The 16,621-nt window shown below is 39.9% G+C and overlaps 1 protein-coding gene across 1 annotated transcript; it reads right to left on the bottom strand.

The window, feature by feature from the left end:
* Positions 1–59: 59 nt before the first annotated feature.
* LOC125545000 (uncharacterized protein At1g27050) lies at positions 60–1,524 on the bottom strand. The gene is made up of 2 exons (XM_048708820.1): positions 1,111–1,524; positions 60–414 (listed from the first exon to the last, which is right to left on the bottom strand). Exons 1-2 carry the CDS (start codon positions 1,441–1,443, stop codon positions 238–240), a joined length of 510 nt encoding a protein of 169 aa, XP_048564777.1. The 5' UTR covers positions 1,444–1,524; the 3' UTR covers positions 60–237.
* Between the last annotated feature and the right edge of the window lie 15,097 nt (positions 1,525–16,621).

Below are 16,621 nucleotides of genomic sequence, written 5' to 3' on the forward strand. Positions count from 1 at the left end.
AATGTAATCATGTATAATGCCTGATTTGCATGGTAGTAAATTAATTCAGTGAAAACTCACATAGTACGACACTGCTTGATCTACACATAGGTTCAATGATGAAGACAAGCAATTAGTTGCAGCCTACAGTGCAACATCACAAGATAGGAGATACCTCGGTTACAGTTAGACACCTAAAGACCCTAATATTGCACAACAGCACACTGATTTCTCCCTTATCTAGAGTAAGAACGCCTATCAGAACAGATCATCATAAGCGACTATTTCTCGTGCTTTGTGGATCGCTTCTGGAGCTATTCTGGAGCTTGGGATGGCCAAAGCATCACTCGCAATATTGTTACTCGCATCCGCTGGGTCTGATTGAACTACGCTTGTCGAATTATTTGGCGCCTCACTTGCCTGTACAACTAAAACCTGTATCAAACGAAAGAAACACCAATCTGAGTACCAAAGGTTGGCGAATAAAGTGAAAGCAAGACACAGTATACATCTGAAACCCACACCCATACGCTTCATATGAATTGAGCAAGAATCTCACAGAGATCAACAGAGTCTATTGGGTGATGTCAAGCAGTATATCACAGATATAAATGCTTAATTCTGGTCTGTATTCAATTTTGCAAGTCCTGCCATTTTAATCAGTTATTGTTACTGCTATGAAGCACAACATATCAAATAGTCAATCAACTTTGCAGAGATAATGAGTATGCAAATTGATTAGATTACGAAAATCTAGAATGCTTGGGTAAATAAAAATTAAACTACCAAGTGAATGACAAAAGTGAACAACCAGATTGGGTTTGACATGTCTGAACTGAGCTAAAACCTACCAACATAATATGAACCTAAAAGGGGTAATGGACTACCAATGCCTGGTCTAGCCTTGTTAGAGGCATCAGGGAAATTCACGCATTCACCATCAACTAGCTGGTTTGCACCTCAACAAATCCAGCTGTTTTGGCACTACAAGTAAAAGAAGGCTGGAACCTTAACCGGATCTTGCTAGATGTACAGCAAGTTAGCATTGGCCCGAATCTAGCAAAAAATTGGCTCCCCTGATGCTGAATCCAGCAACTGCGACATCACGCTTCAGCAAACGTAGATCTTTACCTTCTTGGATCCGATGGTGATGCCGCACTCGGGGTCGAGGGAAGCGGCAATGGCGGCCGTGGCAGCGGCAGCGGAGCGGAAGGTGACGTGCCCGGTGGCCGCGGCTGCGTCTATGCGAGTGCGCGCGACGGGGCCGTACGCCTCCAGGCGCGACTTTAGCTCTATCACCCCGCACCCGGGCGGCAGCCCGGCGACCATCACTACGGACGGCGCTGGAGCTGGAGCGGCCTCCAGCTCGCCGGGCATCGACTCCAGCGGGCCGCGGCGGCGCTTCGCCGGGGGGTCCGGGCTCGTGCGCCCGCGCTTGCCTCTGCGGCGCGAGCGTCGATTCATGACTCTAGTCCGTACAGATTGAGGGTGCCAGAGCTCAGACTTCAGTTGGTTTCGTGGCTGGTCGCCTTTTGAGACTCTGCGGCGTTGTTTTTCTGATATACGGTTGTGCTACTTGATTTATAATTTCTTTGGAGAAGAACTTAGATTTATACTACCTGTAAATGTGCGGGAGATCAAACAATAACACACGTCTCTAATATCATAAGCATTCTCACCACTCTTCACAAGTCCATGCCCTCTGTTTTAACATCACAACCAGTGGTCATTCGGCACAGTGAGCTTCCAAAACAATGAACAACATGTCGAACAATGAATCAACTGAGGATAGGATTTCTCAGGATGTCAATTTGAAACATGAGATTTGGTCCCGAGTCAACTTACTTCAGCTTATTAAAAATAAATAATATTATGAACAAATTTAATAGTAACAATAACATCAAGTAGATTAATCTGGAGTAACGGTGGGAGCAAGCAAAACATGTTTGTTTGTGTTAGGCAAGATCATGATTGATATCTGGTCGAGACCTCCCGCCCTTCCAATCACCGTCTGATGTCACGGCTTGTGCAAACTCCAGGCCCTGCCTCCCTTGAGCACCCCCCCCCCCCCCCCCCCCCCCCCCCCCCCCCCCGCGCGCATGAATCGGACATTATTCCTTTTTAGTCCATGTCATTTGTAGCCGACCATCAACTGCTTCACATTGGTGGGCGTTGACATGCAATGGCGGCAGCCCCACTGTACACAACGACATGTAGACATATATTTCTACACGTACATATATATCACTAAGCTAGCTAGTAGTTTTTCTTTGAAAAAGAACAAAAGCTAGCTGGTAGTTTTTTTTTAAAGGAGCGAAAGCTAGGCACCAAATAATATATTTTGTGAGAGCATCTAACTATCTTATCTAGTCAATTTAAATGAGTGGAAAACATATATAATTGACATTTTCGAAATACCACATATAAGAAAAAGTACTATTTTTCTTAAATGATTAACATGTAAGATAATAGCATTTTTGGAATCTACACATTTTTTCTGAGCGATTTTCATAAATAACATGTTAAATTTGGTGTTAATTTTTGAAAGATATGAATATTTTAAAAAGTAATTGAATGTGTCAAAAAGTAGAAAAGTTAAACAAAGAAGCCAGGCCGAATTGTGACATTGTACTATCCTATCTAGTTAATTTAAATGGGTAGGAAAAATATATAATAGACATTTTAAAATACCACATATAAGAAAAAGTATTAACTTTTTTGAAATGATTAACATGTAAGATTTCTGAGGAAAAAGCATTTTTGAAATCTACACATTTTTCTAAGCGATTTCCATAAATAACATGTTAAATTTGGTGTTAATTTTTGAAAAATATGATTATTTTAAAAATACTTAAATGTCCAAAAAAAGAAAAGTTAAACAGAGAGGCTGGGTCGAACTGTGACACTGTGCGGCCCACCTACTCATTAGAAGAGAAAAAAACAGAAAATAGAGAGTAGGGGAATCGAACCGCTTGCCAGTTAGAAGAGGAAAAAAACAGAAAACAGGGAGTAGGGGGGATTGAAACGCTTGACAGTTAGCGAGTTGTTCACTTGTGATGTTTTAGGACATAGATGTACATGAACTAAAAGCCAGTGGAGGCAACTTAAGAAAAAAACGATTTTGACTTACGGGTGGAATTGATGGGTATTTTTTTTAACTTATAGGGTAAATTACATGACGTACCGCCAGAAGCAATAGCCCTTTTATTATTAGGTAGAGATTTTCTTAGTCAGATTCTCCTGTGCAATATCCACCTTTTCTCTCTCCAGTTTTCTGTTTTCTTAGTAAGAGTCAGAGCCGACGACGAATCAGCAATAGCTTCATCGATGCCCATTGATTTTCTCTCAAAAACTCTCGTGGATGGTATGGCTATTTTCCTAAATTAATAAAGATAACCACGATGCCCTTTGTGAGTATTGATGTTATCAAAAGCCACTTATTTTTCATATTTAATATTTTAAAGTTATAGATCTCCGAAAATTAATAAAACTGTGACACGAGGTCGATTAAAGCATCTAAAGATAGTCTTTGATGCAATCTAAGGTGAACCCTAACCGATTTTGAAATCCCCCAAACCCCTAAAACTACCTGAATTGATAATAAGGAGAGATTCATAAATTACTCATATGGAGATCTAGGGCATGTTTGGTTTCTTGGCTTGCACCTGCATCGCATCCACCATACAATTTTCTCCATGTTTGGTAGGCTGCATGTCTCATTGGGCCAGACCCGACTGATGCAAAATCGGGCTCCCAGCCAGGCTGAGCGGAAACACAGGGATCGGCTGCTAATTTATAGGACCTCATGAATGCTGACAATGGAGTACACAAAGAAATACATTGGTTTTCATTTGTTTCCTTTCGCTGTTTAGCCACCTCTTTGATTCAAAGGATCTTCATATGAAATTAGTCAGATTTAGAATATCAGGATTTCTTATCTGTATTTGATCATTTTTTTTACTTCAATAAGCAAATATCTGAGTTGAAGTGCATGTCACCAAAACTATCTTCTAATTATTTTACATACATGTATAAGTACCTGATACGTCTCCAACGCATCTATAATTTTTGATTGCTCCATGCTATATTATCTACTGTTTTGGACTATATTGGGCTTTATTTTCCACTTTTATATTATTTTTGGGACTAACCTATTAACCGGAGGCCCAACCCAGAATTGCTGTTTTTTTGCCTATTTCAGTGTTTCGGATAAACAGAATAGCAAACGGAGTCCAAACGGAATAAAATCTTCGGAAACGTGATTTTCTCACCGAACGTGATCTAGGAGACTTGGACCCTACTGCAAGGGATCAAAGAGGAGGTCACGAGGGTGGGGGGCGCCCCCCTAGGGCGCGCCCCCTGCCTCGTGAGCCCTTCGGTGCTCCACCGACGTACTCCTTCCTCCTATATATACACACGTACCCCCAAACGATCAGAACAGGAGCCAAAAACCTAATTCCACCGCCGCAACTTTCTGTATCCACGAGATCCCATCTTGGGGCCTGTTCCGGAGCTCCGCCGGAAGAGGGCCGTCATCACGGAGGGCTTCTACATCATCATATCCTCTCCGATGAAGTGTGAGTAGTTTACCTCAGACCTTCGGGTCCATAGTTAGTAGCTGGATGGCTTCTTCTCTCTCTTTGAATCTCAATACAAAGTTCTCCCCCTCTCTTGTGGAGATCTATTCGATGTAATCTTGTTTTTGCGGTGTGTTTGTTGAGACCGATGAATTGTGGGTTTATGATCAAGTCTATCTATGAACAATATTTGAATCTTCTCTGAATTCTTTTATGCATGATTGGTTATCTTTACAAGTCTCTTCGAATTATCCGTTTGGTTTGGCCAACTAGATTGGTAGTTCTTGCCATGGGAGAAGTGCTTAGCTTTGGGTTCAATCTTGCGGTGTCCTTACCCAGTGACAGAAGGGGCAGCAAGGCACGTATTGTATTGTTGCCATCGAGGATAACAAGATGGGGTTTATTTCATATTGCATGAATTTATCTCTCTACACCATGTCATCTTGCTTAAAGCGTTACTCTGTTTTTAACTTAATACTCTAGATGCATGCTGGATAGCGGTCGATGAGTGGAGTAAAGTAGTAGATGCAGAATCGTTTTGATCTACTTGTCACGGACGTGGTGCCTATATACATGATCATGCCTAGATATTCTCATAATTATGCACAATTCTATCAATTGCTCAACAGTAATTTGTTCACCCACCGTAGAATACTTATGCTCTTGAGAGAAGCCACTAGTGAAACCTATGGCCCCCGGGTCTATTCTCATCATATCAATCTCCATAACTTTTATATTGTTTTGCTATTTACTTTGCCTTTACTTTTTACTTTGCATCTTTATATCAAAAATACCAAAAATATTCTATCTATCAGATCTCACTCTCGTAAGTGACCGTGAAAGGCTTGACAACCCCTAATCGCGTTGGTTGCGAGTAGCTATCGCTTTGTGCAGGTACGAGGGACTTGAGCGTGGGCTCCTACTGGATTGATACCTTGGTTCTCAAAAACTAAGGGAAATACTTACGCTACTCTGCTGCATCATTCCTTCCTCTTCGGGGAAAACCAACGCAAGCTCAAGACATAGCAAGAAGGATTTTTGGCACCGTTGCCGGGGAGTCTACGCAAAAAGTCAATATACCAAGTACCCATCACAATCCCTATCTCTCGCATTACATTATTTGCCATTTGCCTCTCGTTTTCCTCTCCCCCCAATTCACCCTTGCCGTTTTATTTTCCCTCTCTCTCTATCCTCCCTCTCTATTTGTCTCTTTTTGTCCGTTTGCTTTTTGTTTGCTCGTGTGTTAGATTGCTTGTTTGTCGCGATGGCTCAAGATACTACCAAATTATGTGACTTCACCAATACCAATAATAATGATTTCCCTAGCACTTCGATTGCTCCTCTTACCGATGCTAAATCTTGCGAAATTAATACTGCTTTGTTGAATCTTGTTATGAAAGATCAATTCGCCGGCCTTCCTAGCGAAGATGCCGCTACTCATCTGAATAGCTTCGTTGGTTTATGTGATATGCAAAAGAAAAAAATATGTCAATAATGATGTCGTTAAATTGAAGCTATTTCCCTTTTCGCTTAGAGATCGTGCTAAAGCTTGGTTTTCGTCTTTGCCTAAGAATAGTATTGATTCATGGAACAAATGCAAAGATGCTTTTATCTCTAAGTATTTTCCTCCCGCTAAGATCATCTCTCTTAGAAACGATATTATGAACTTTAAACAACTTGATCATGAACATGTTGCACAAGCTTGGGAGAGAATGAAATTAATGATACGTAATTGCCCTACTCATGGTTTGAATTTGTGGATGATTATACAATTTTTTTTGCCGGATTGAATTTTGCTTCTAGAAATCTTTTAGATTCGGCCGCGGGAGGCACTTTTATGGAAATCACTTTAGGATATGCTACTAAACTCCTAGATAATATTATGGTTAATTATTCTCAATGGCATACTGAAAGAACTTCTAATAAAAAGGTGCATGCGATAGAAGAAATTAATGTGTTGAGTGGAAAGATGGATGAACTTATGAAATTATTTTCTACTAAGAGTGTTTCTTCTGATCCTAATGATATGCCTTTGTCTACTTTGATTGAGAATAATAATGAATCTATGGATGTGAATTTTGTTGGTAGGAATAATTTTGGTAACAACGCTTATAGAGGGAATTTTAATCCTAGGCCATATCCTAGTAATCCTTCTAATAATTATGGGAATTCCTGCAACAACTCTTATGGAAATTATAATAAGATGCCCTCTGATTTTGAATCTAATATTAAATAATTTATTTCTTTGCGAAAGAATTTTAATGCTATGATTGAAGAAAAATTGCTTAAGATTGATGATTTGGCTAGGAACGTTGATAGAATTGCTCTTGATGTTGATGCTTTGAAACTTAGATCTATTCCACCTAAGCATGATATTAATGAATCTCTAAAAGCCAAGATAATCTCAATTGATGAGTGTAAAGAAAGAACCACTAGGATGCGTGCTTCCAAAGATGCCTTTATTAAAGCGTGTTCTACCAATTCCTATGAAAGTAATGATGAAGATCTAAAAGTTATTGATGTGTCTCCCATTAAATCTTTATTTTGCAATATGAATCTTGATGAAACTGAATATGATCTTCCTTTACCTAGAAGGCGTTCTAAAAATTCAGAGTATTTAGATCTTAATGATGAAATTGATGAAAGTGGGATTGAAAGAAATAAAAATCTAGATGTTGCTAAACCCACTATATTGGATTTCAAGGAATTTAATTATGAAAATTGCTTTTTGATTGATTGTATTTCCTTGTTGCAATCCGTGCTAAATTCTCCACATGCTTATAGTCGAAATAAAGCCTTCACCGAACATATTGTTGATGCCTTGATGCAATCTTATGAAGAAAAACTTGAGTTGAAAGTTTCTATCCCTAGAAAACTTTATGATGAGTGGGAACCAACTATTAAAATTAAAATTAAAGATCATGAGTTTTATGCTTTGTGTGATTTGGGTGCTAGTGTCTCTACTATTCCCAAGACTTTGTGTGATTTACTAGATTTTCGTAATTTTGATGATTGCTCTCTAAACTTGCATCTTGCGGATTCCACTATTAAGAAACCTATAGGAAGAATTAATGATGTTCTTATTGTTGCAAATAGGAATTATGTGCCCACAGATTTCATTGTTCTTGATATAGATTGCAATCCTTCTTGCCCTATTATTCTTGGTAGACCTTTCCTTAGAACGGTTGGTGCGATTATTGATATGAAGGAAGGGAATATTAGATTTCAATTTTCATTAAAAAAGGGCATGGAACACTTTCCAAGAAAGAAAATAAAATTACCATATGAAACTATCATGAGAGCCACTTATGGGTTGCCTACCAAAGATGGCAATACCTAGATCTATCCTTGCTTGTTATGCCTAGCTAGGGGCGTTAAACGATAGCGCTTGCTGGGAGGCAACCCAATTTTATTTTTATTCCTTGCTATTTGCTCCTGTTTATTAATAAATAAATTATTTAGCCTATGTTTAGGTTGTGTTTTTTGTGTTTAATTAGTGTTTGTGCCAAGTAGAACCGTTGGGAAGACTTGGGGAAAGTCTTGTTGAACTTGCTGTAAAAAATAGAAACTTTAGCACTCACGAGAACTGCTGCCATTTTTATTTGAAGAGTGATATTTAGTTAATTCTTTTTGAAGATGATTAATAGATAAATTCCTCACGTCCAGAAATTTATTTTAGAATTTTTGGGGTTCCAGATGTTGCTCTAGCTACAGATTACTACAGACTGTTCTGTTTTTGACAGATTCTGTTTTTCGTGTGTTGTTTGCTTATTTTGATGAATCTATGGCTAGTAAAATAGTTTATAATCCATAGAGAAGTTGGAATACAGTAGGTTTAACACCAATATAAATAAATAATGAGTTCATTACAGTACCTTGAAGTGGTCTTTTGTTTTCTTTCGCTAACGGAGCTCACGAGTTTTCTATTTTGAGTTTTGTGTTGTGAAGTTTTCAAGTTTTGGGTGAATTCTTTTGATGGATCATAGAACAAGGAGTGGAAAGAGCCTAAGATTGGGGATGCCCATGGCACCCCCAAGATAATCCAAGGACACCAAAAAGTTAAAGCTTGGGGATGCCCCGGAAGGCATCCCCTCTTTTCGTCCACTTCCATCGGTAATTTACTTGGAGCTATATTTTTATTCACCAACATGATATGTGTTTTGCTTGGAGCATCTTGTATTATTTGTGTCTTTGTTTGCTAGTATACCACAATCATCCTTGCTGTACACACCTTTTGGGAGAGCCATACATGAATTAAAATTTGATAGAATACTCTATGTGCTTCACTTATATCCTTTGAGCTAGATAATTTTGCTCTATGTTCTTCACTTATATCTTTTGAGCTAGATAATTTTGCTCTATGTTCTTCACTTATATCCTTTGAGCTAGATAATTTTGCTCTATGTGCTTCACTTAGATCTTTTAGAGCACGGTGGTGGATTCATTTTAAAGAAACTATTGATCTCCCATGCTTCACTTAAATTAATTTGAGAGTCTCTTAATAGCATGGTAATTTGCCTAATAATAATATGCTTGGTATTCTAGATTTGTGAAACTTTCTTTTGAGTGTGTTGAATACTAAGAAAATATTGAAGCATGATAATTGTTTTGAGATATGGAGGTGATAATATTAAAGTCATGCTAGTTGAGTAGTTGTGAATTTAAAGAATACTTGTGTTGAAGTTTGTGATTCCCGTAGCATGCACGTATGGTGAACCGTTATGTGATGAAGTCGGAGCATGATTTATTTATTGATTGTCTTCCTTATGAGTGGCGGTCGGGGACGAGCGATGGTCTTTTCCTACCAATCTATCTCCCTAGGAGCATGCGCGTAATACTTTGCTTTGATAACTTCTAAATTTTTGCAATAAGTATATGAGTTCTTTATGACTAATGTTAAGCCCATGGATTATACGCACTCTCACATTTCCACCCTTGCTAGCCTCTCTAATACCGCGCACCTTTCGCCGGTATCATACACCTACCATATACCTTCCTCAAAATAGCCACCATACCTACCTATTATGGCATTTTCATAGCCATTCCGAGATATATTGCCATGCAACTTTCCACCATCTAGTTCGTCATGACACATCCATCATTGTCATATTGCTTAGCATGATCATGTAGTTGACATAGTACTTGTGGCAAAGCCACCGTTCATAATTCTTTCATACTTGTCACTCTTGATTCATTGCATATCCCGGTACACCGCCGGAGGCATTCATATAGAGTCATACTTTGTTTTAGTATCAAGTTGTAATCATTGAGTTGTAAATAAATAGAAGTGTGATGATCATCATTCAATAGAGCATTGTCCCAAAAAAAGAGAAAGGCCAAAAAAAGAAGGCCCCCCCCAAAAAAATAAAAAATAAAAAGGGGCAATGCTACTATCCTTTTTCCACACTTGTGCTTCAAAGTAGCACCATGTTATAGCGAGTCTCATATTCATACCACAATTAAGAAGATTTGCATTGAAATTATGCCAAGTAGCACTCCGCATCAAAAATTTTCTTTTTATCATTTACCTACTCGAGGACGAGCATGAATTAAGCTTGGGGATGCCTGATACGTCTCCAACGTATCTATAATTTTTGATTGCTCCATGCTATATTATCTACTGTTTTGGACTATATTGGGCTTTATTTTCCACTTTTATATTATTTTTGGGACTAACCTATTAACCGGAGGCCCAGCCCAGAATTCCTGTTTTTTTGCCTATTTCAGTGTTTCGGATAAACAGAATATCAAACGGAGTCCAAATGGAATAAAATCTTCAGAAACGTGATTTTCTCACCGAACGTGATCCAGGAGACTTGGACCCTACTGCAAGGGATCAAAGAGGAGGTCACGAGGGTGGGGGGCACGCCCCCCCTAGGGCGCGCCCCTACCTCATGGGCCCCTCGGTGCTCCACCGACGTACTCCTTCCTCCTATATATACACACGTACCCCCAAACGATCAAAACAGGAGCCAAAAACCTAATTCCACCGCCGCAACTTTCTGTATCCATGAGATCCCATCTTGGGGCCTGTTCCAGAGCTCCGCCGGAAGAGGGCCGTCATCACGGAGGGCTTCTACATCATCATAGCCTCTCCGATGAAGTGTGAGTAGTTTACCTCAGACCTTCGGGTCCATAGTTAGTAGCTGGATGGCTTCTTCTCTCTCTTTGAATCTCAATACAAAGTTCTCCCCCTCTCTTGTGGAGATCTATTTGATGTAATCTTGTTTTTGCGGTGTGTTTGTTGAGACCGATGAATTGTGGGTTTATGATCAAGTCTATCTATGAACAATATTTGAATCTTCTCTGAATTCTTTTATGCATGATTGGTTATCTTTACAAGTCTCTTCGAATTATCCGTTTGGTTTGGCCAACTAGATTGGTAGTTCTTGCCATGGGAGAAGTGCTTAGCTTTGGGTTCAATCTTGCGGTGTCCTTACCCAGTGACAGAAGGGGCAGCAAGGCACATATTGTATTGTTGCCATCGAGGATAACAAGATGGGGTTTATTTCATATTGCATGAATTTATCTCTCTGCATCATGTCATCTTGCTTAAAGCGTTACTCTGTTTTTAACTTAATACTCTAGATGCATGCTGGATAGCGGTCGATGAGTGGAGTAATAGTAGTAGATGCAGAATCTTTTCGATCTACTTGTCACGGACGTGATGCCTATATACATGATCATGCCTAGATATTCTCAGAATTATGCACAATTCTATCAATTGCTCAACAGTAATTTGTTCACCCACCGTAGAATACTTATGCTCTTGAGAGAAGCCACTAGTGAAACCTATGGCCCCCGGGTCTATTCTCATCATATCAATGTCCATCACTTTTATATTGTTTTGCTATTTACTTTGCCTTTACTTTTTACTTTGCATCTTTATATCAAAAATACCAAAAATATTCTATCTATCAGATCTCACTCTCGTAAGTGACCGTGAAGGGCTTGACAACCCCTAATCGCGTTGGTTGCGAGTAGCTATCGCTTTGTGCAGGTACGAGGGACTTGAGCGTGGGCTCCTACTGGATTGATACCTTGGTTCTCAAAAACTGAGGGAAATACTTACGCTATTCTGCTGCATCATCCCTTCCTCTTCGGGGAAAACCAACGCAAGCTCAAGACGTAGTAGTACCTAGAATCAAATTCCACATCTATCATATTATTTGGCCTCATGCAGCCTACCAAACAACATCTGAGGTGAACCTAGCCCCATGCAAGTACACCAAACACACATCTCAACTCCATCTTGCATCAGCTCAACCAGGCCAGACCCAACCGAGCTCCCTCATGTGATGCAGGTCGGATGCACCTAGGAAACCAAACACTCCCTAGTTATGGTGACAGATCTGCTCGTCACACCATTGTACGATGTTGGGTTCATGTCAGTGATCTTCGTCTCACACCTTGTCACTGCCGTGAGAGAGAGGGGGGAGGGGCAATTGCGATGTGAAGATGAGAAGAGAAGGGGATGAAGGTGAAGGGGCAGAGGGTCATTTAGACCGCTCCTAGCAAAACCTATATCTTGTTGGAAATATGCCCTAGAGGCAATAATAAAGTGGTTATTATTATATTTCATTAATAATGATAAAGGTTTATTATTCATGCTATAATTGTATTGATCGAAAACTTAAATACATGTATGAATACATAAACAAATACCAAGTCCCTAGTAAGCCTCTACTAGACTAGCTTGTTGATCAAAAGATGGTTAAGGTTTCCTGACCATAGACATGAGTTATCATTTGATAACGAGATCACGTCATTAGGAGAATGATGTGATGGACAAGACTCATCCGTTAGCATAGCATATGATCGTTCAGTTTATTGCTACTCCTTTCTTAATGTCAAATACACATTCCTTCGACCATGAGATCATGCAACTCCCGGACTCCAAAGGAATGCCTTGTGTGTATGAAACATCACTTCGTAACTGGGTGATCATAAAGGTGCTCTACATGTATCTCCGAAGCTGTCTATTGAGTTGGCATGGATCGAGATTGGGATTTGTCACTCCATATGACGGAGAGGTATCTATGGGCCCTCTCGGTAATACAACAACACAAGAAGCTTGCAAGCAAAGTGACTAAGGAGTTAGTTACAAGATGATGTATTACAGAACGAGTAAAGAGACTTGCTAGTAACGAGATTGAACTAGGTATGGAGATACCGACGATCGAATCTCGGGTAAGTAACATACCGACAGACAAAGGGAACTACGTATGTTGTCATAAAGGTTTGACCGATAAAGATCTTCGTAGAATATGTAGGAACCAATATGGGCATCGAGGTCCCGCTATTGGTTATTGACCAGAGAAGCGTCTTGGTCATGTCTACATCATTCTCAAATCCATAGGGTCTGCACGCTTAACGTTCGTTGACGATATAGTATTATATGAGTTATGTATGTTGGTGACCAAATGTTGTTCGGGGTCATGGATGAGATCACGGACATGACAAGGAGCTCCGAAATGGTCCGAAGGTAAAGATTGATACATGGGATGATAGTGTTTGATCTCCGAAAGGGTTTTAGATGTTTCCAGAAATGTTCTGGTGCGAGGACACTTTGGTTGGGCCAAGGGTTAAGGCCCACGGGGCTTTAGGTCGATGCAAAAGGAAGTTTTGCGGAGGTCAGGGACCAGACGCCAGGGACCCTGGCGTCTGGTGCTGGAATCCGAGAAGGACTCTTCCTTGCATTTCAAACCGACTTTGGAGAGGCCCTCTCTCCAAGTTACGACCCAGGGCTCAACATATAAATAGAGGGGCAGGGCTAGCCCCTAGAACACACCACGATTCACCAAGCCATGTGCCGGCGCCCCCTCTCCCTCTAGTTCATCCTATGATCTAAAACTGTTGTGCTTGGCCCTGCGGAAATAGTTTCACCACCATCGTCACCACGCTATCATGCTGCCGGAACTCATCTACTACTTCGCCCCTCACTGGATCAAGAAGGCAAGGACGTCATCGAGCTGAACGTGTGTTGAACGCGGAGGTGCTGTACGTTCGGTGCTTGATCGGAACGGATCCTGAAGGTATACGACTACATCAACTGTGTTGATAAACGCTTCCATTTAGCGATCTACAAAGGTATGTAGATGCTCTCCCCTCTCATAGCTATACATCTCCATGGATAGATCTTGCGTGTGCGTAGAAATTTTTGTTTTCCATGCAACATTTCCCAACATATCTGGCATGGTCGGTTGGTCGCTCAACCTACCATTCCACACTACTTTGTAGTTGCAATTGCATTTGGTCGCTCAACCCAAGCGTCATGTAGGCAGAACCACCGTTCCATACCGCTTCGGTGGGGTCGGGAGTGATTTGTATGGTTTTCGATAGTTGAGGAGATTAAGATCCTATTTTTTCACATGAGGGTTTATGTGGACGAAACGAGATACTTCTATGGGTATCTATACTTTTCCTTCCCCTTATGTAATCATCACAATGGAACGGAAAGCGATTCTGTACCAAGGCTCATCTATGCCCGGATGTGAATAGTAAATTCAAAAAAAACAGTAACAAAAGGAATTTTTTAGGCATTCAAGATGCTCATGTGCATGCAATTTTAGGCATTCAAGAGGATTTTTTTAGGCATTCAAGACGCTCAGTTAGTATAATTCCTCTTGTGCATATACCTTTAGAAAAATCCATCTAAAGGTATACTGGTCATCTTGTAACTGTATATTCGATAAAGCTTTTAGAAAGACGGCGGGGAGGGGAGGCAAGACTTCATCTTCTGACACTACAACCCTCCCCGCCATCACTCCTCTCTCTTTCTCTCTCGTTTTTTGAGTTTTCTTTTCCTACTTTTACTTCTATAGCTGTTGCCTTTTGTTTTCTCCCATTTTAATCATTTATGATTCAATTGTTTAAACAAATACTCGAAGTATGCATATTTGTCCAAAGATGACTAAAGTTTCACATACCTAACTATCCTCCCCATACTCGCATTAGAGCACTAATACAAAAAACTGCCATTTGAAAGTTACAACATTGTTAACAACGCGTATGAGCATATACTTCCTCCAGTCCTTTTTAGTCTGCATATAAGTTTTGTTCGAAGTCAAAGTATTTGTACTTTGACCAAATTTATAGAAAAAAGCATCAACATTCACAATACCAAATCAATATTGTTAGATTCACTATGAAATGTAGTTTCGTAATATATATATATATATATTTGGTATCGTAGATGTTGATAGTTTTCAATATAACTTTGATCAAACTTTGTAAAGTTTGACTTGACATAAATCTAATACACAAAGTAAAAAGAACCCGAGGGAGTATATGCATGTGAAAGACTGTTTGGTACACCTGAATGGATGGTCATACAAACATTTCCAAGATAGGCAAAACAATAATTGTCACATCTTGAGCATTTTAGTCCAATGTCGTTCAAAAAGCCACATGCAAAACAACATGATATGGTCCTGCAAAAAACAACATAACATGAATTACTTGAAATGGATTGCTGAATCTAACTAGAGACAAAAGGTTGTAAGACGATGGATCAGTTCGATCCATTCAACATGGAGAGCCAGATGGTGGGCCAGGGCCAAACGCCATGGACCATGGCGTCTACAGTGCAATGCAAGCGTCACAGTGGGCGGCGTCATCAAAAGGTCAAACTGTGAAAAACTTTCAAGATGGGGTCAAATCATGCTAGACTTTAGCCAAAAGGTTAAAACAATGATTTTTTAGTCACCAAGCTTGACCACGGTGCACTTTTGTTTGGGTACAGTAAAGCAAAATTGGGTCGGTATACTACATACTCCTATGGTATCTTTTGGATCCTTAGCTGCCCACTTGTTCCTCTAAAGTCGACTCCCAAAAGGATTTTCAATTATTTTTTTGCGAGGGAAAATGATTTTCAATTTAAAGTGTGAGAGTTGTGGCAAGTGCTTCAAGAAGACATGGAATCTCTACTAAACAACGAGTCAACTATTTATGACTGAGTCGTTGAGTCAGGATTGGTTGATCAGTGTGTTTTCGTTGTTCGTGGTGGGGTATTTTCGGAAGGATGAACCTAGAATACATATCTTTACTAGTATTATTAAGTATTTTTTGTCCTGGATGAACCATAGTCCAAATCTTTACAATTAAGGTCGGATGGCTGATGCATCTCCAACGTATCTATATTTTTTGATTGTTTCATGCTATTATATTATCTATTTTGAATGTTTTATATGCATTAATATGCTATTTTATATTATTTTTGAGACTAACCTATTAACCTAGAGCCCAGTGCCAGTTTCTATTTTTCCTTGTTTTTGAGCTTCACAGAAAAAGAATACTAAACGGAGTCCAAACGGAATAAAACTTCATGATGATTTTTCTTGGACCAGAAGACACCCAGGGGACTTGGAGTCCAAGCCAGAAGAGCCACGAGTCAGCGGCAAGGGTGGAGGGCGCGCCCTAGGGGGGCACCCCCTACCTTGTGGGCCCTCGGGACTCCCCTGACCTAGATCTTCCTCCTATATATTCACATATATTTCAGAACCACCAGAAGAGTCCATGAAAATAATTTTTCGCTGCCGCAACCTTCTGTTCCTGTGAGATCCCATCTTGGGCCTTTTCCGGCATCCTGACGGAGGGAGATTCGATCACAGAGGGCATCTACATCAACTCTATTGCCCTTTCGATGAAGTGTGATTAGTTTACTACAGACCTACGGGTCCATAGCTAGTAGCTAGATGACTTCTTCTCTCTCTCTCTTTGATTCTCAATACCATGTTCTCCTCGATGTTTTTGGAGATATATATGATGTAATCTTCTTTTGCAGTGTGTTTGTCGAGATCCGATGAATTGTAGATTTATGATCAGCTTATCTATGAATATTATTTGAATCTTCTCTGAATTTTTATATGCATGATTTGATATCTTTGTATTTTTCTTCGAACTATCATTTTGGTTTGGCCAACTATATTGGTTTTCTTACAATGGGAGAGGTGCTTAGCTTTGGGTTCAATCTTGCATGATTTCACCCAGTGACAAAGTAGGGTAGCGAGACACATATTGAATTTTTGCCATCGAGGATAAAAAGATGGGGTGTTCATCATATT

The sequence above is a fragment of the Triticum urartu genome, chromosome 3 (assembly GCF_003073215.2).
Source record: "Triticum urartu cultivar G1812 chromosome 3, Tu2.1, whole genome shotgun sequence".
Lineage (NCBI taxonomy): Eukaryota > Viridiplantae > Streptophyta > Magnoliopsida > Poales > Poaceae > Triticum > Triticum urartu.

What these genes read in the sequence shown, in the direction of transcription:
- LOC125545000 (XM_048708820.1), bottom strand. Translation starts at nt 1,443, where the DNA reads ATGAATCGACGCTCGCGCCGCAGAGGCAAGCGCGGGCGCACGAGCCCG. An exon ending in TCACCATCGGATCCAAGAAG is followed by an intron (nt 415 to 1,110) that starts GTAAAGATCTAC and finishes CGTTTGATACAG; the next exon opens with GTTTTAGTTGTACAGGCAAG.